Here is a 21,183-nt window from a genome sequence, read left to right on the forward strand (position 1 = left end):
TAAACTAAATTCAAAAACTTTTAAACGTCCAAAATAGCAGAGATTTACAGTTAAAAATACTCTATCGGAATCGTTTTTACGATAAATTCAGAATTAACAACCGTAATCCGAAAAAAAAGAAGACGTTTCTTTTCACAACTTTTGAGTTCTTTAGAAAGAATTATATTGTCTTATATATGATAATAAATCAAATCAAAGACAAACCTTGTAACAGAAAAGATGGATCAAACATTAGTTTGCAGGATAAATTTGGAATTATTTTCTTCATGTTTACGAGCATATGTACTCTTATGACGTCGTATTTAGTCGTGTTAATTTATGATATTATTACATGTACATACGCTTTGAAAATTAATCATCGTAAATTTGCATATTTCAGACATAGATGAGTGTGATCCAGATCCTTGCCAGAATGGCGCTACTTGTGTGGATAATGTCAATGATTACACGTGTAATTGTGTTGCCGGATATGAAGGAAAGAACTGCGGCACAAGTACGTATACTGTCCATATGATGACTTTATCAGCTTTTTATCCTAACAAATTATTTGAGATGTAAATGTTGTGTTTTGCATAGGGATGGGAACGAATACTGAAATCAATATTCGAATATTCGGTTTGCCATATTCGAATATATTCGAATATTCGGTTTGTTTTAATGAAAGCTTTAAATTTTTATTACGTGATTGGCATACCCAACATATTCATTTGTTTAAAGCGTGGATCATCGTACGTGATAAAGCCAAAAAATGTTTGTTTCCATTAACCCGATCCTACCTAGCAAAACCCGCCGATCCTAGCGTTTTCTATCACGATTCTGTCAGTATATTCATGAACATATTCAACTAACTTTTAGCTTCAAAATGATACAAAAAATCCAAACGATTATAATTTAGACCGTCACATTTTTATCTAAAAATAGCAGGTCGTCCCATTTAAACACGTGACGCGCTGTTGTATTACCGCCGCCATTTTGAAAATTTTCAAACGGCGTGTAAAAATCGTCCTGTAAAAAGCAAGTAAGGCAGACTTAAACTTCCTTCAACATGAATTTATGCATCAATCATATGCTATTTCTTGATTTTATTATAAAGTACTACAAAATTTAATTCGAATACGGCCGATTGCGGATGAAAACCGATTCAGCGGATGGTCTGAAACGTCGTCAAAATATTGTCAAAAGATCGACAATATCTACAAGTTTGGTATTGTTTTCGAAAAAAAAAATTCTACAACTTTTTACATAAAACAGGCGCCAATAAAAATGAACAAAAGATAAAAAGATATCACATTTACGCCTAAAAAACAAAGACAAATATCAAACAGGGAATGCCACGTACCAAAACCGCAGCCTCCCCAAAACGAAACCCACAGCACGCAGACGCGCACACCACAAACACACACACACATACACATGCACGCGCACACACACAAAGCCAACACATTAGGACAAAACGAACAAACAAAAGAACACAGTGGGGCACCGCCTTGGAACGGTCAGTGACAAAAACACCACTGGGGAGCTTAAACCGGTTTATGGTGTGCACCCAACCTCACTCTTACCCCCACCATGTTCAAAAGACACGGGACAGTGTAAATAAAAGTAATCACCTCCAGGTGAATCTCTAACAAACGTAATGGAAACAAAAAGGCATGGCATGTAAAACACAAAAATGCTCGTGCATAAATATATAAAAAGCAAACCTTTAGAACCAAAAACGTATATACTCAATGCCTTTTCAGAAGACAGAGCAACAAGAGAAACACCCTTAAGGGCCCGACGAAACAGGTCAGAAGAAGATATCAAAACAGTTCAATCCTGGTAGGATTTAAAAACTGCTTATCATAGAGTCTCCCCCCTCTTCCGTCAGACACAATCAAAGAGGGAAGCGTAGTGTCCAACTGTAAACGGGTTGATCACTAAACATGCGGTATGTCTCAAAACAGTTGGGTCGTAACCTCTTTTAAGAAAACGTTTTATAATTTTACCAAATATATTTGGAAAATTATCATGACTTAAGATCTTACGAAGTTTGTAAACCACATCCCCATAAAAACGGGTTTAGAAGTACCTTCTCGCAGAAGTGTCTTTAAATTACTATTGAATTTTAAAACTAAATCAGAATTACGATAGTAAGATTTAGCAAAATATTTACGCAGTTTGTAATAACGGTAGCCTTGTTGAAGAAGTTTACTTGTAATACAAACTGTTAATCCGTAGCGATGACCTATGCATTGCAATTTTCTTGTTAATTGGACATCTTGTGACATGCATCTGACACATTGACGCCTCTTGCAAACTGTTAATCCGTAAGGATGGCCCCTGCCAATTATGCATTGCTATTTTCTTGTTAATTGGACATCTTTTGATGCGCGATAAACAAACATGACATGGTTTTATTCTGTAGGATTAGCATGATTAGCATGCTCATATTGCCCAAAATCACTGATACTTATTTTGAAAAAAAAATATACAATAATTACGAATATTCGAATTTGATTTTCATATTCGAATATTCGACCGATTTTCGAATATTTTCATATTCGAATATTCGTTCCCATCCCTAGTTTTGAATTACCGTACTTATTAGTTATAGTTGTGCCACACTTGAGTTAATGTATCGTAAATACATTAAATTCCAATCTTTCAGTCAGATGCAAGACACTTCCATTATGAAAACATATATCCAGAACACAGTGAGCATTCTGTTGTTGGTTTCTGCTTTTGGTTTAATTTTGTTATATCCATTTAACATTTTAGGTTAATAACCATATAATTCATGCGACATATGTTAATCTTAAACTGTATCTGTACATATAAATGAATGTAAATTGCAATTGTTACGAAAACTTGTATAGTATATGTGTAAACTGTGTGTCTTTAAAGAACTGATAAATATGCTTTTGACCAGTCAGTACGGTCGGTATCAATGTGTATTCGTGTAACTCCTAATATATCCTTTACTGCTGATTTCTTAAAAACATTTATGTAAATAATATTTACTTCCTATCTTATGAAAGGGAGGCTAATAATTGCCTTAATATGACATATATGAAGAAACTACCAATTCTTATGGTGGGAAGTGTTTGTCTGGAAACAGCTTAGGTCCATTTGTTGTGCAGCTGAAAATCAGTATAATTCTTTTGAAAAAAAAAATCATAATCTGAATAAAAATGTATACAATGAAGATTCAATACAGAAATTTAATAAATTTTATTAGTCTAAAAAGACCAAATCTACAATAAATGTAAAATATCTTATTAGGCCTATGTGAAAGTTGCAATTTTTTCAATTCTTTATGCTTAGATGGCAGATGTCAAAACTTTATTGTTGTCTCAATTTTGACACATTTATGCACTTTAATACTTTGTTAGTCCAGAATGTGCTAAAGGCTTCTAAATGTATTTATGATAAGATATTTGTGATCGTACGGATAATTAAAATGAGACTGATAAGGCGTTGATTGCTGTCAAAACTTGTTAATACTTTAAATATTTGTAATTTTATTTCCATATAGCTTTCGTGAATTTTGATTGGTTTATACTGTTGATTACAGTCACAATAAGGGTCATTTTAATTGGTCAGTTATTATATGTTGAGAGCAAATATATTTTCAAGACAGCAGGTTTCAAAAAAGAATAGATTTGGATTTCCAAGTTGAAACATTGTGGTTATTCACTAGAACATTAGAATTGTTAATACTTATTATTTTTCTAATTGTTATATTCTACGGATAACCGTGTGAAAATTGTTGACTGTTAACTATAACTGTGTGGTTTTCCACTGAAGAATAATAAAGACGAAAATCTGGAACTGTGTTTTATTATTATTTGGACATAATAAGTAAATAGAGAAAAGTGGAAACTTCACAGGTCGCTCAACACGACAAAAACGAAAATGTTGCAGGCTCGGTCTGATTGAGCCTGTTCATGGACGGTAGTGTAAATGTATGTCACCTTACACGCCCTCTAGCCCCGGGTTGAGCAGAACTCAACATTTACACATGCTAAAAGTACAAAAAAGCAATTTAGAGACATCTACAGATGTATTCAAACGGCGGTGAACATGGAACCTTCAGTGATACACGTGTTGAGGCGTGTAATTCTATGAAGAGCGGCGTTTGGTCCCCAGATAAAGTAAAAGGTTTGCCCCAAACGAGAAAACAATGGGCAGAACTAAACAAACTGGAATTTAGGAAGGGGATCTGAGGTTATGGAGCCTAAAGCCATAGTGCTGTAGTGCCATAGTATCCATAAAATTCATCATAATTTACAGAATAATACGTGGCGGTGAACAGTGGTCTTTCCCAACCTTTCAATTTAGGAAGCAAGATATTAAAACTCCCCACGGCAAACAAGAATGATTAGAAGTGGATTACCATTCAGAATTTCTGTGTCATGTGGAAAATGTGGACTTTGTCATGGTAAGAAAAAGGAGAAGTGCTGTGCACAAAAAGCGAGATGTTACAAATGTAATATAATTGGACATTTTGCTCGAGTTTGTCTTCTTCCAGCAGCCAGGCAAAAGTCGGAAATATCCAAACACCGTGATAAAGAACGCATGACAGCATTCATTTATCGCAAGACAGCAGAATGTATCTTACCATTCTACAATGAAGAAGATGCCTTCTTTCAGCACAACATAACGAACAACGCTGTAAGTCGAGTTTCTTTTGCAGATTTTAAGAAGTTAAAATCATCAGCTGATTCTTTGACTAAAACCATTAATGGTATGAAATCAGAGAATGTGTCTCTCATTTTGAAAAATCAAAGACTGAAAGGCTTTAATGAACAATTGCAATATGAACTTTCCATTAATAAATCAAAATTAAAGAATCTGCAAGAAACATCTGCATGCGAGATCAATTCACTAAAAGAAAAGTTAACAGTCGCAACTCCAAAACTTGAGAAAATGGACAGAATTATTGCTGAATTTAAGAAACTGAATAATGATTATGAAAAACTGAGATTTATGCGCAACGAGAAAGCTTATGAAATAATGATTATGTAGTCAACCAAGAACGATCAAATAGATGACCTTAAATCAGAAAATAACACTTTGAAAAATGAACTTGCGCAGCTTCAAAAACAAACCAAAGATCAGCCTAACAAAAGAGGAAATCAACGTTTTCAGCATGTACATAATGGAAACCACATCCCTCATATGATCAGTGCAGAGTGCGGTTCCCCAAAGCACAGAGAGGAGGCCAATTCTATCGTGGACGAGGTCAAGGACACAGAAGACAGTGCGGCATAATGAACGCTACTGAAATCTAATAAGTTGTTTACAAAAAAATAAACAGTAACATAAATGTATTATTAAGTGGATGGTACTTATGCTTTTCAGCCATTTCGGTGCTTTATATTCACAATACATTTCTGTAAAGCTGGAATTAAGTAAACAATATTTAATTTGGTTAACTGGTAGTTATAAGTTTATGCATGGTGCATTACCACCTTTCACAGGAGTGAAATAATCTTAAAGGAGGGAGAAGTGTTGTGCAGCAAAAAATCAGTATAATTCTTTTGAAAAAAAATTATAAGCTAAATAAAAATGTATACGATGAAGATTCAATACAGAAATTTAACTTTTGTTAGTCTAAAAAGACCAAATCTACAAAAAATGTAAAATATCTAATTAGGCCTATGTGAAAGTTGCAATTTTTTCAATTCTTTATGCTTTGATGGCAGATGTCAAAACTTTATTGTTGTCTCAACTTTGACACATTTATGCACTTTAATATTTTGCTAGTCCAGAATATGCTAAAGGCTTCTAAATGTAAAGATCTTTGTGATCATTTGGATAATTTAAATGTAAAGACTTCCAGACTGATAAGGCGTTGATTGCTATCAAAACTTGTTAATACTTTAAATATTTGTAATTTTATTTCCATATAGCTTTCTTGAATTTTGATTGGTTTATACTCTTGATTACAGTCACAATACGGGTCATTTTAATTGGTCAGTTATTATATGTTGCGAGCAAATATATTTTCAAGACAGCGGGTTTTAAAAAAAGAATAAATTTGGATTTCCAAGTAGAAACATTGTGGTTATCCACTAGAACATTAGAATTGTTAATACTTAATTTTTTTTTCTAATTGTTATATTCTACGGATAACCGTGTGAAAATTGTTGACTATTAACTATAAACTGTGTGGTTTTCCACTGAAGAATAATAAAGAAGAAAATCTGGAACTGTGTTTTATTATTATTTGGACATAATAAGTAAAGCCATAGTGCTGTAGTGCCATAGTATCCATAAAATTCATCATAATTTACGGCATTACACATTTACTCCTAAATGGTGTACAGTTATTGTGTAGCTGAAATAAATTTAGACATTGTTTGAATTTTATTGTAATACTTCCTTTGTATATGTATAGATGGGATCAAATGGTTTAATTACTGCTGACTTTGGTTGGATGCTATATATTTGTTCCATGGATAAATGTTTTGCGTATACTTCGATGAATTAGTAATAAATTCTGATATTTCTGTATAATGTGTGTAAACGGTATCATTTTCAGACATTGATGAGTGTGATTCTGATCCATGCCAAAACGGCGGCACATGTACTGATGAAGTCAATCAGTATACTTGTACCTGTGTACCTGGGTACAATGGGGATGAATGCGAGAATAGTAAGTTAAATAAAGACCAACTTTTGTATAGCTTTATCTCGTAATGTCTCCATTCATTTTGAAAACATAAATGATGTTCTTCTTTGATTTTTGACTTATTACTCGTTTGATTTTATATTTAATAATGTCTGTTTTTGCCTATTTCTTTTCTTTATTTTATATTTGTTTTGCGGTATTTGTTTTATTTTAAACTTTGCGATGCGAGCATGATAGGTCTATGTTTAAAATTAAAAGCATGTATAAAATGCATAAGCTTGTCTAAATTAGCAAATCTGTACAACCCTATATATCACGTGCAAATGACTTTTTTCCATTTCGCTTAGATATTGATGAATGTAATGGTAACCTTTGTGAAAACGGAGCCACCTGTGTAGACGGTATCAATTTATACACCTGTGACTGTGTACCAGGATATGATGGGACTTACTGCGGAAATGGTTTGTTGCACACTGTTGTAGTTCAATTTTTGGTTATAAAGAACCAAAGTACTATATTCGGTTAATTTATGTTAAAAGTTGTTTTGTACATGTTTCAGTTTATATAAGTTTTGTTGATTTTGAGTTTTTTTGTTTCATTGTGTATGTTTTCTGCTATAGAGTATTTTGCTTTGTTAATTTCGAGTTTTTACAAGTTATCTGCAAATTGTTTTGTGTAATCCATTTTGATTAAAAAATTTTACCTTATGAACGATTTGTTAGTTTGACAGTTTCAAGTATGATTTTATTCATTGTTTCAGTCAGTTTTTCAGTTTGATTATTTTTTTCTCAATTGCTTTTTTGAGAGTCGTGTTTTGTATATAACATATCTTTCTCCATTAAATACATGATATGCTTTATTTCTGTTTCTCGTTTGCTCTTCACAACACTTACATCTTCGACAACCAATTTGTTCAGGAAAAATGAATATTCTGTGTAGAAAATACGCAAAGTTTGTACTGTGAGCTAAAATGTCTAAGAAAATGTGTTTTTCCTCTTACATTTAGACAAAGATGAATGTGCATCTCACAACTGTTTGAACGGCGCGACGTGTAATGATGAGATCAACACGTACAGCTGTATTTGTGTAACTGGTTACACAGACCAGTATTGCCAGACAGGTGAGGCAAATGCCAGCTATTTCATTGACAAATAGTTATTATGACTAGGGAAACTTTCTTATACGAAATATAGTACAAATATAAATGAATGAGGTTGCAGCAAGTTTTGGCTGTAACACTTAATATCTATATATAGATAAGCAAAATAGTATGGAGAGTGGGTATCTTGCTTCGTCAACACTTAATATGTGCGCCATTACTTGTTTCGCAAAATAGTATGTAAAACGACTTAATTGATCATATATCTTTCCGCTGCACAATGTTTTGTACAGATTTCATTAGTGAAAATGCAAAATAGTACGTAAATAGAGGATATTACATGACTGTCTTTTCGTATTGAATTTATTAAATAAATTGAATAAAATAATAAAATGCGAGGCTCTGTCGAACATTTTATCAATTCTATTCAACTCTGTTAATAAATTCAATCAGAAAGTCACAAATGTAATATTCTTTTCATCACATGTTAGCTTTTCCTGCCGAAGCTTCAAAAATTCTTATTTCTTTAACTTGTAAACAATAGATTGTATTAGTAAAAGTTAAACGTTAAACAGCAGATAGTCTTCGTTTACTCCATGCTATTCAGATATAAATGAGTGTGCATCTACTCCCTGTGATAATGGAGGATCATGTACAGATCTAGTGAACGGATTTGAATGCTCATGTGCCAATGGATTTACTGGTTTAATTTGCAGAGCAGGTAAGTTAGCTTTTATCAGCGCGAAATGAAACATTCCGTTTTCTTGCTATTGCCTTTCCGTTCTATCGTTAGAATTTTAGAATTTTGCAAGAAGGCAAATGATTTATAGAAGCGATCCGCCAATAGATATGATTTTCAGTTTCCGTGAAAAATAATATTGAAAGAAATGCAGTATTTCAGTGTACATAAATGTAAAGAATAAGGATATAACGTGTACCACTAATGCAAAAGAGATTTATATACAATTCAACAGCAATATATGTAAAGGAAAATTACATTGTTTTAACACAGCACTAAAAGTACGACTAAAGTACTAGAAGAATTGCCTGGCTGGTTTTTAACGGATAAAACATGTTGCACTATAATTGAGATACAAACATTGTGTCTGAAATCATCAGTCCTCGACCTCTGACGTAGAGATGTTGGCATTTAATTATAGCGAAAGTTACAGAATCCAAAAACAATAGTTAGTCTAACTGTCCGTCTTTACATATGTTGATAAACGGCGCCAATCCAAAACAAACAGAATTACTCATGTATGATATGTATATTTACAGGTGAGCTAGGTGATGACTGCTCTACACGAGCTGAGGTATGTGCTGACCTTGCCAATGCTGAATGTGATGGTAGTACATGTGTATGTATAACTGGGTACGAAGATCCCACTGGTGCCACAGGAACTTGCAGTCGTGTTGGTAAGTTATTAAGTGTTTTAGTAAAGATAGCTTTAGTAAAGATAACTTTACCTTAATATGGCAGACATAATTTAACGAATTTACAAACAAACTATTGCAGACTAATATTTATTCACAACAATCATTCAACATCAACGTCATTGAACCAGATGTAAAAATAACCACAAAGTTACACATTTATTGTAGTCGGTTTTGCACATGGAACTGTAGAATTGGAAATCAGAATGTTACATATGACACGCCCTTACTAAATCGTTTTCAGATTTTAAATTATATAACGTCGATGTCTTAGCATTCACATGTGTAAATTTTCACTTGACATATTACATTTCTTTGCAGACTGTGGAACAGTAACTCCACCTGTTGATGGAACTGTGGACCATGGTGAAGGAACATTATACGAGAGTAAGGCATATTTCTCCTGTAATGCCGGCTACACACTGACTGGAGTGTCCTCAGTCACCTGTCAGGCAGATGCGACATGGGACGGAACCGCGCCGACATGTGTCATCAAAGGTATGAGATAAGAAAGACGGGGAAATAAGTTAATGAAGAAATAAAACAGAACGGGAATTATTTTGGTTTTAGAAGTGAAAGTAATTGGCATTAACAATTTTATTCTGTATTACTTAAGGAATTATATTAAGAGAAAAAATTTGTGATCATTGAACAAGTTAACTATGCATGACTTTTTAAAGTTGTAAAAACTTTTAAAGATGTATTTTGTTCTTTACATAGAAAAGTGTAATGAAAATCGCATAACATTACGCCCTGTGCCATTTTAGGAGCAAAACCTCTAACGTGCAAACCCAAGTATCAAAATATTAACGCCCTTGCATGTTCTTGTTTACAGACTGCGGTACATTAGCCACTCCGTTGAACGGTAATCTGCAGTACACACCCAACACAGAGTACCTAGGTTTGGCCGAGTTCAGCTGTATTACAGGTTACACTCTTATGGGAGATGCGACCAGAACTTGTCAGGATACTGGAGTATGGGGAGGAACTAACCCTATCTGTCAAATAAACGGTATGCATCTTTCTATGTATCTACCCTCGTTGTTTCGTATACGACATTGCACATTCATCAATGTATTCTAAATGTGCACGTGCTTTTGTCATATGACTTTTTCAGTTTAAATTCAAAAATGGGATTATTCAGAAGTTCATATTTAGTTTTCGGCGTATACAGTAGGAATGGTACAGGTGCAGGCATTTTGCTTATACATTTAGCTTAATGTTGTGCCGTTTCATTATTATTAAAATGCATAGTTATTACATCAAGACAAGTAACTGGTATATACTTATTAAAGGTGTCCCTTTTGAAAGCTTGATTGGTCTGCACGTGATTCTGTGTTATGCTACTTGTATACAATATCCAGGTTTGAGTCAAATATACCTTTATTGTTTCACTATGATAGGTACATAGTGGCTGACATATACACCAATTATCTTAGCTTGTAAGACAGAGGGAGAGAGATATTCTATAGATACGTTTATGTCAGGGGTAAAATCATCGTACTTTGAAATTGTAATAAAATTATGATGTTTTTTTCTTGTAAAGTCTTATTACTGGTCTCCTTTTTAATTGATGTATACCACAAGTTAATATATGAGAAAATGTAAAGACAATAATCATAATTGCTTTTTAGGGGATTTTTTTTGTGAAAGGTTTATTTCACTAAAATGAATCGTATGTATAAATGTTTTGTTCGCCTCAAAAAATGATTACATATTACACAATATTCCTGTTGATTTCTAGCTCATATGATCAAAAGTTATCCTCGTTGCGAAGAGGAGACTGTTAGGTCCATCATATTATTCTAGCAGGTCTGTGTATCACTTCATGCAATATTCAGTGTATGTTTTGTTTGACATGTGTTAATGTACATTCTACTTAAATGCAAATTAACTACAATGCATAATGGTCATCAAAGCTTATATGTCACGGTGACTAAAACTGTTGCTTTTCGCATATTATCTATCATTCTAATAATCACAGGCTGTTTAGCTGTTTGTTTTAAAGCTTTTCGGGTACTTGAAGACAAAACCACGTATAATGTGTCAGCGAATAGGTACGTACGTATATTTTCCTTTCCTTATATGTGAAATTCTTCTGTCCTTTAGCCTTTATCTACGTAGGAAAGATGTTTTTCTTCTAGAATAAAGTTTAGTGTTTAAATGATTAAAAAAGCACAATAACAAGATATTATGTTATTTTTCCTAGTCAGTTAAATGTTTCTCGTTTGAATCCGTGAGATGTTTTCTTGCCAAGACATTTCTCTCAAAATATGTTTAATTGCAATTTACCTACTGTATCTGTTTTAATATGGACCGATGACCTTTTTATACCGACTAATTGCAATGTAACCTGTCCTTATGTATGCCATATTATAGACTGTGGTACGACTGTTGCACCAGCGAACGGTGGCGTGGACCTCACAGACGGAACGACGTATGAAAGCGTTATTGTATTCCAGTGCGACAATGGTTACGATCTTGTCGGACAGTCTAGTCTGGAATGTCAGGCTGACTCTAATTGGGATGCTTCAAAACCAACTTGCAATATAAAAGGTATATAACATGTCTGATGTAACTATCTGCATTATCAAATGGCCTTTTCGACCAAACATTTCACATCCAGGGTAAATAAAAGTATCTAACATTTTAAAGGAGGAGCCATTGGATCGAGTGGTTAAGGTCGTTGACTTCAAATTACTTTCATCTCGCCGCTGTATGTTCGAAACCTCGCTTGAGGCGTACATTTCTTTAATGCGAGGAAGCCGTCCAGCTGAATCTACCCAGGTGCCCGTTCGCGCCTGAAATATTGCATGGAGGGGCACCTGTGATCTTCTTATAAAGGTTGCCATATTCCTATAAATGTGTGGACCTGACGATTAATCCACCAAAGAAGTATTCCAAAGGTAGTCGGGTGGCCTCTAACCTCAAATCACTTGCTCATGTATGTTCGAAACTTTGCTTTGAATCCAGAAGTATTCAAATGAGAAAACCATTCAGCTGATGTACGGAAGGTCGGTGGTTCTACCCAGGTACCAGCCGATGCCTAAATAATGAGCACTTGGGCTTTGTCTCCGTCATCAAAGCCTGGATACCTTTGCCTGTGCCTGTCCCGTCATGTCATGTCCTGTCCCGTCTGTGAAACCGATTCATATTTTTCATTTTGAATCAGGATATCATAAGAGAAGTAAACATGCAAGGTCCCATAACTCTAGCTTTTGTTTTGACAAAATTATCTCCTCTTTTCACTTGGAATATTTCCCAAAATTGACATTATTTTCTGAAATCTATTCAAGCATTTATTAAATTTCAAATAAGCATTTGAGATCAGAATGTCAGTTGAAGTTTCTTTGAACATATCTGAAAGAAATGAAGATACTGCATTTGAACTGCACAACAGGTTGAAAGAATCATATGACAAAATTATCGCCTCTTTTCGCTTTGAATATGTCCAAATTTCGTTACATATTTCTGAAACCTATTTATGCGTTTGATTGAAATTTCACACAAATCTATACCATCAGCATGTTAATTGATATATCAGGTTCCATAACACTCCCTTTCATTTTGACAAATCGCTTTTGTGCACAGGTGTAGCAAAATTGCTGATTTCTTTAAAAATACTCTTAAACCAATGAAGATATTCATTGAACTTCAAAATAGAGTGTTTTTATACACTCCCTATTTGATTGTATTTAATTTTTCACAATTTTCATACTTAAAAGAATACTATTAAATTTGTCGAAAGGAATTTAATGTAACATGTCTTTAAGAGAAATAGAAGTAACTATAGCCATACCTCTGTCCTGAATAATGATAAAGTTGTCTTTCTTGTACCATTTCCCATGTTTTTGATCACAAAACCTCGAATAAATTCGATTATGGGCTACATCGGATCAGTATGTCCAGATTTATGTGCCCTTGATTAACAAAAGTTCCTATATATCACTTTGTTTACACTCTAGCATTTTCATTTCTTCACCAATCCTAATCATATTTGTATAGAATGTGTATGACTTCAAGATCTTGGATTAGTTAGATATTAGGGAAATCGGGCAGTGTAGGACAAGAGTTATGTGCCCTTGATTGACAAAATTTGATATATTTTACGTTGTTTATACTATAGCATCTTCATTCCTTCCACGGTCTGAAACAGATTTACGTAGTATATGTATTGCTATAAGATCTTTGATGAGTTCAGTTTTGAACAAAATCAGACAAGTAGGACAGAGTTATAAGCCATTGATTTTGCAAAAATTCCTATATTTTACCTTTTTACACTATAACACCTTCAATCCTTCAGCAATCCAAATCATATTTATACAGAATGTGTATGAGCCTAAGATCGCAGATGAGTTTGATTATGAGTGAAATATGACAACTAGGACTAGAGTTACTAGCCCTTGATTTTACAGAAATTGTTATATTTTTCCCTTGCTTACACTCGAGCAACTTCATTTCTTCATCAATCAAAATAATATTTACACAGAATGAGTATGATTAAAACATCTTGAATGAGTTCCAAGAGCTAAATCAGTTTAATAGGACCAGATTTATGTGCCCTTGATTTACCAAAATTGCTATATTTCACATTGTTTTGCATTTTTCTTTCTTCACCAGTCCTAATCATGTGTATGTGATTGATTTCAAAGTCTTTTCACCTATGCATTTTTGCCAATTTAAAATGCCCCATGGTACACACTTCTACAGCTACATACGCCAAATCTGTAACACTTATTTTTAGCTTGACTATTCGACCAAGGTTTTTTTTTATAAAGTCCAATATTTTGAATACTAACAACAATATAGACTTGCAACTGAAAAATATTTCTTCACTATCACCATCTACACCAGGGGAAACAATCCTCATATCTCTATTTTCTCTATTTTGATTTTTGACAGATTTATCTCCCTTTTTAACTAAGAAAATTTGAATAAAGTTATTTTTATAACGCATAATATCTTGAATACTATCGAAGATATTAAGTTGAAACTTAAAATATATTTTACTATCAACAGCTACACCAGGGAAAACAATCCCCATAACTCTGTTTCGATATTTGACTGTTTAATGCCCCTTTTTAACTTAACATTTTTGAAGGGGCCTCCGTTGCCGAGTGGTTAAGGTCGCTGACTTCGCTGACGTCGCTGAACTGGGTTCGAGCCTCACTCTGGGCGTTGAAGTCTTCATGTGAGGAAGCCATCCAGCTGGCTTACGGAAGGTCGGTGGTTCTACCCAGGTGCCCGCTCGTGATGAAATAGTGCACGGAGGGGCACCAGGGGTCTTCCTCCACCATCAAAGCTGGAAAGTCGCCATATGACCTATAATTGTGTCGGTGCGACGTTAAACCAAACAAAATAAATAAATTAAACATTTTGGTTTAATTGTATTTAAAGTCCAATATTTTGGATACTATCAAAGGTATTTACTTGAAACTTGGAATACTTCATTACTATCAACACCTACAACAAGGACGTCAATCCTCATAAATATTTTTTTCATTTTTGACAGATTGATACCCCTTTTTTAACTTAAGAAATTTTTGGTTGCAAGTTTATATCTCCAATAGTATAGCAGGTATGGGGTTGAAACTTCACACATGGTCTTCGGCGTAAATAGACAGTGTCATTACAAGACCAATAACTCTGTCAAGCATTTTTCCCAAATTATCCCCAGTTTATGTTTTGACAGCAGCTATTGGAGCTATTTGAAATATCTCTTGTGTTGTACACATTTTATATAAAATTACAAATGGCATTCATTTGTTTCAGTTCTTTGTTTCCCTAATTGAAAAATGCATGTGCACGTCTATACTCCAACAAGTGTAATTCTTAACAAATATTATAGACTTGGAAACCAGTATGCTATATTAAAACTAGCTAATACACATGCATTTTCAAATATTCCTGAAATTTACTGTATTTAACCATAATATGGTAAATTAAAAGAACCTTTGACAATTCAAATAGGTCTTTGACATTAGCAATGACCGCAATACATAAGAAGATCTTTGAAATTGGCACTGAAAGCTTTAATTCTTATTATGACTGTGCTATACAGCCCACAAAAAGACTTAAAATTCAAACTGCGACATCTTTTCATCTTGCCAAAATTTATCACACAGTTCTAATGAACAACATAAACACCAAATGTGGAAAGTAGAAGATAATTTTAACTCGACACCACTGCCTTCATATTTAATCTCTCCCCCCCCCCCCACCCCTCACACACACACATATATACACTCTGCAAATAGTAAACATTGCAGTACAAAGGCACTTCCCAGTCGGTTTATTTATATGTATGTCATATGATATACTTCCACTGTTACAAATATCCCTCAGGTGAACGATAAAGGACCATCTTGGCCCTTTTGTATTTCTTGTCAATAATTTCAAGGTAATAACTTCCACTAAAGGGACTTTAATTTGACTTTACACAATGAAAGATCATAATGAACTGAAACAAAGAGCAGAAGAACCATATCACTGTCATGAATATTTATTACATTTGTTTTGTTGTTGTTATAAAAAGAACTTTCTGCGATAACTTATACATAGTGTGTGATTTAAGACAATGATTTAAAGCCAATGAAAGGAATTCCAAAATGATAAATACTTTTTTATATATTTATTAAAGATGCAATAAATCAAAAAGCACATGAACCATAACTCTTCCTTGAATAAAGGTATAATGGGTAGTATTCAAAAAGATACAGTGAGCAGTATTTACTAACATCATAAATTTTTCAAACAATGCTTTTGGTAGAGTTTGAACCACATTTAGTGGTAGCTGTAGTTAGTATATTCCTTATAAAAGATGCAAAAAGTCTAAACAATCATGTTATACAGATGATGAATGTATGTTTTAGACTGTGGTTTTCTCTCCGATCCTACCAATGGTGCAGTTGATCACGCGGACGGCACAACATATCTAGCAGAAGCCGTCTTCTCATGTGATACTGGTTACACATTGATTGGAACCTCGTCAAGGATCTGTCAAGCATCAGGTTCTTGGAGCGGCAGCAGCGATCCATATTGTCAGATCAATGGTAAATGTCTTGGGGTTTTGTAAATACAATTGCAGTTGCTAGTTCAAAGCAATACTGCAGAACTGCTTGTGTTTTAAGACAAAAATAGATATACGAAGTGTTTGACCTAGAGTCATAAAACATCAGAGCATTGTTATATAGTATGTAAAATTATGCATCCGCTGCTCTAGTTGGAATTTCACTCAGTCAGACCTGAGTTATGGTCCTTCGTATGGTGAAAAATACGTATACATTGCTTAGATTTTGTGTTACATATATCTTATCAAACTCCAAATAACACCATCTATACCATTAGTGTTGCCGGGATATGACTGTTATCTGTAATCAAGTGCTTTTCCTTCAGATTTACGGTGATATATAACCTTTTAATGTCGAATCATCGTGAAATCCATCTTAATAATTCTTTCAGATTGTGAGCCTCTAACAGCCATATTAAATGGAGAAAGTGTTCTTTATGACACTACAAACTCAACATTTGGGGCAACAGCGACAGTCACATGTGATACAGGCTACATTGCGAATACAACAAACATAACGTGTTTAGCTTCAGGGAAATGGGAAGTAGCAAAATGCTCTGTCGTCGGTATGTTTTATCTATGTGTTGTATTATTTAGCATAACCATATTGCAACTTTCTATGTATCTTAAAGTCATGAAGAATAAAAGAGCTGTTTTAAATATTACATTTTGTTTTATCTTATGTTTGACGTCATTTTTGATAGAATACTAGTGAATTTGCATTTTGGTATTGAAGATTGAATTGGCCTTTAATGTGTTAAGCGAGAAGTAAGTTCTATGCTTTAGCAGATAAAACTAATATTATGCAGATAAGAAATTGAAAAAAATGTGTTTTATTAGATAATATCAGTGAAAATATCTTTTCGAAGAAAGGAAAGCAACCAAACAACATAATAGCAGTGCCGGTTAGACTGCGTCTCTTCACGAGAGGTCATGTTAATGAAATGTGCAATATACCTCACGCCCCCTAGCACGGGCTATTCTTTTTTGACATCCGGTTTTACGAAACATCGTGTGCTCCTACCGCTACATTAACGTCCGAAAATGCTGAACTGCTTAACGTCAGTTATTGCCGAGTGTCATTACGGGTCAAGTACCGACATTTAACACAACTGGTCTGGTATTATAGTTCTGTATAGTCACAACTTTGTAGAACACTTATTCGGTCTTTCAATACAGTACAATAGTGGAATTTATTTTTGTAAGTAATACTGTTATTGTATAAATATATTGCTCATACCTGAGTCACATAAAATAGTAACTCATTAAAGGTATTTGCTTCCCCAATAAGATAAAACAAATAAATAAAGTAAAGAAATTTGATCTTTTCCTATGCAGCTCCACATTTTGTAAGGGAATTGTTACCTATATGTGGGCTTAATACAAAAACAATTACAAACTAATAATGGATCTTTTTTATACGCCCGAAGGGACGTATTATGTTATGACGCCGGTGTCCGTCCGTCCGTCCGTCTGGCTGTCCGTCTGTTAGCAATATTTTTGTGCGCTCTGTAACTCTTGAACCTCTTAAATGATTTCAAAGAAAATTGACCAAAATGTTCGCCACATCAAGACAACGTGCAGAGCGCATTTGGATGGCTCGCTTCAAGGTCAAGGTCACACTTGGGGGTCATAGGTCATATGAGTTTGTTTCGTGTCCGCTCTGTAGCTCTTGAACTGCTTGAAAGATTTTAAAGAAACTTGGCACAAATGTTCGCCACATCGAGACGACGTGCAGAGCGCATTCGAATGACTAGCTTCAAGGTCAAGGTCAAACTTAGGAGTCAAATGTCATACCTTTGGACGTATATTGCTCCACATTGCGGTGCTCTTGTTATTTCATGAAGGAGCTGACCTTAGTCGGTTCCTTTTGCAGCTTATTAAAGTTTGCATTACTCACTGTGATCACTTACAATGTAAATTGGACTTGCGCTCCAGACTATTATAAACTACTTTTATTGCAGACTGTAAAAATGTACCTGATGTCCCACAAGGAACTGCAGTACTGTTTGAGGAGGGAAATACAACTTATGGAGCCTACGCAGCTGTTATTTGTGAAACTGGTTATAATGCGTCTATGGGTACAATACAGTGTTTGGAAGCAGGAAGGTGGGAAAATTCAACTTGTGACTTGATAGGTGATACTTTTAAAATATTAAGCATGTCAGATATTTGCATCATTATATCTGCTTTATTGTAATATTATAAATTTCTAAATAGTGCCTGTATACTTCTTCAAACAAAGCCGTTACCTTAAACTTCAAATCAGATGTCGATTTAATTCCGACTAACGACCTGGAAAAGGCACTTTCACCTCTATCCGAAAGAAAAGCAACTAAAACATCGCCGAATTTTTTTTCGGTCCACAGTATTTTTCTTTCGTGGTTTTGAAAGGACAAACAAATGTCTTACAAATCAACATAATTACATGATACCTTACATGAATTACCTTTCCATAGTTTGTGCTATTGAACTATATGTCATTCAACATGAAACTACTTTATCTTCCTACCTATTCATACTCAAAATAGAGGTTCTTCAGTAGCAGTTAAAAAGCTTTATGATACATCAGGCGTAGTAATTAATGGAACTGAATTTAAAGTATCACTTTCCGCAAATGAGTCATTAGGGTATACTAACGGAACCAAGAAAATAGGAAAAAAACCTTTCAGCTATCTTATACTATTTTAGAAAAGCTTCAGGCCTTAAGCCAAATGCTAGGAAATATAAATCTGCACGACTCTAGGTTGGATCACTACGAAATGAGGAGAAGATATCTTGTAAAATGAACAAACTGTAGTGGACATTTGATCAGGTATGCACATTAGGTTCACTATTTTCTAATGGTTTGCTAATAGGAATCGAACTGTATCATTATACGAACAGTAATGAAATGATCATGACATTAAACAAATCTGACATTAAATGCCAAACTAAATAATCAAAACATTTGTAATTTCAAAAATAATGTTTCCACATGCTGTCCTTGATAATCAACCGGATAATTTAATTAGTTTGATAACAGAACCACTGACTAAATTTCTATGGGATGGCAAACTTAAACAAATTGCACGAAACATTATTAAACTAATAATAAAACATAGGCTTTAAGCAGTTTCAGTCATACATGGCATCAATTAAATGCAGCTGGTTTAAGCACTTTTTGTTGGGTTTAACGTCGCACAGACACAATTATAGGTAATATGGCGACGTTCCAGCTTTGATGGTGGAGGAATACTCCAGGTCCCTCTTCGTGCATTATTTCATCACGAGCGGGCACCTGGGTCGAACCACCGACCTTCCGCAGGCCAGCTGGATGGCTTCCTCATATGAAGAATTAAACGCCCCGAGTAAGGCTCCAACCCACATCAGTGAGGAGCGAGTGATTAGAAGTCAGCGACGTAAACTTTTCGGCCACGGAGGCCCCTAAAGGAAATATATAAAGGTTAAACTGGAATATGAAAACAAATGTATCTTCAAAAAATTAAGGTAACCGAACAAATTTTGTATTTGATGCATTTATGATGACCAAAAGAAACCCCAAACAAATCTAAAAATTAATTTGCATGAAATCTTAGATAGGTCTCCTATTTATAAGAACCCGCTTTGATGCTTCATCAACACCAAATTAAAAGCGTTCCAGTATATGTACATGTATCACATCCTCACTACAGACATGTAAAATTGTAAATTGGGTCTCTGTGACCTGTGTTATAAAAACAATGAACTTGTCATTTACTGGTTTTTGGGAATGTTGATATTAGACATTTCTTACATGACAACAATAATTTCTAAACATATAATTTGACTACAAAATAATAGCTTTTTTGTCTAGTATGCAATATAAAAGCAGCTATTATTAAAATTGAATATTAGTGCTGGTCAAATACTTCCTATATGCATACCAACTAAATTAAATCAAATCAACCTGAAAAAGCACAAGGAAGATAAACTGAAACACACCAGGGATGGCTTTTGTCGGTCCACGGTTCGGGTCCATTTCATTCAAAACTTTTTTAATTTACCTATATGAATGCATGTAGATAGAATTCCTCGTAAATTTAAACATGTTTGAAAACAGTTCTAAACGAATGCTAGTCAAATAAAAAAATGTTAGAGAAGAAAATGTCCGGTGACAAACTTCAGAGCATCCAAAAAAAAAAACCATTGAACCATGCATCGCAAACAATGGGTCAACGGCTGAAATAAGCTGTAACGGAAATATAACAAAAATATATTGTAGACTGGTTGCTTCAAAAATCCAACAACAAGACTTAGTGCATTTGAATTATATGTAAAATACAGAAAATAGGAGGGGGTTTCGTGTTACAAATACCCTCTGCTAATTCATACGATATCTACCACGGAGGCTTTTAAATTAATAAAATATACAATGTTAAAAAGTAAGCAGATAAATTGAGTGAAACATACACGGTTATGAACAATTGATTGGGTGCTAGCATTGTGAACAAACCAAATTACATATCAAAATGCAGATTCAATATGACGAAGTGAAAAAAAACTTAAGTAGTGCTTACTTTACTGACTTGCATGCAAGTGAAGGAAATGCCATCAAATTATATATTTTCCTTTCTTATAAAACTTCTATATTCTATCATAATAAGAACGGAACTTAGAGACAACCTTTGTAGTAAGGTCCGTTGTCATTTTATACTATTTACTTTTTATATGTTCTTTTAGACTGTAAAGCAATCCCTGAAGTTGCTGCTGGGAGCATTACACTCTTTAAAGAAGGAAATATCACGTATGGTGCATTAGCCGAGGTGACATGTGCAAAAGGTTACAACACAACATTACATATTATTCAGTGTCTTGAAACGGGAGACTGGGAGATACCCTCATGTGATGTTATAGGTAAAATTTTAATTCGTGAAATGAAACCCTCTTACTTTAGCATTATCGGAAGTTGATACAAGATGACGCAGTTGGGTTGGGTCCTTT

The 21,183-nt window shown here is 34.2% G+C and overlaps 1 protein-coding gene across 1 annotated transcript in view; it reads left to right on the forward strand.

Moving 5' to 3' along the window:
- The window catches only part of LOC123552315 (neurogenic locus Notch protein-like), a 97,668-nt gene that overhangs the window by 26,284 nt on the left and 50,201 nt on the right, over window positions 1-21,183 (forward strand). Inside the window, exons 21-33 of the mRNA XM_053542308.1 lie at window positions 380-493; window positions 6,530-6,643; window positions 6,967-7,080; window positions 7,626-7,739; window positions 8,326-8,439; window positions 8,997-9,134; window positions 9,474-9,650; window positions 9,988-10,164; window positions 11,532-11,708; window positions 16,025-16,204; window positions 16,614-16,787; window positions 18,186-18,359; window positions 20,923-21,096. Coding sequence (XP_053398283.1) covers window positions 380-493; window positions 6,530-6,643; window positions 6,967-7,080; window positions 7,626-7,739; window positions 8,326-8,439; window positions 8,997-9,134; window positions 9,474-9,650; window positions 9,988-10,164; window positions 11,532-11,708; window positions 16,025-16,204; window positions 16,614-16,787; window positions 18,186-18,359; window positions 20,923-21,096 — 1,941 coding nt within the window. The remainder of the gene's footprint in view (window positions 1-379; window positions 494-6,529; window positions 6,644-6,966; window positions 7,081-7,625; window positions 7,740-8,325; window positions 8,440-8,996; window positions 9,135-9,473; window positions 9,651-9,987; window positions 10,165-11,531; window positions 11,709-16,024; window positions 16,205-16,613; window positions 16,788-18,185; window positions 18,360-20,922; window positions 21,097-21,183) is intronic.

This window comes from Mercenaria mercenaria, chromosome 4 (assembly GCF_021730395.1).
Source record: "Mercenaria mercenaria strain notata chromosome 4, MADL_Memer_1, whole genome shotgun sequence".
Taxonomy (NCBI): Eukaryota; Metazoa; Mollusca; class Bivalvia; order Venerida; family Veneridae; genus Mercenaria; species Mercenaria mercenaria.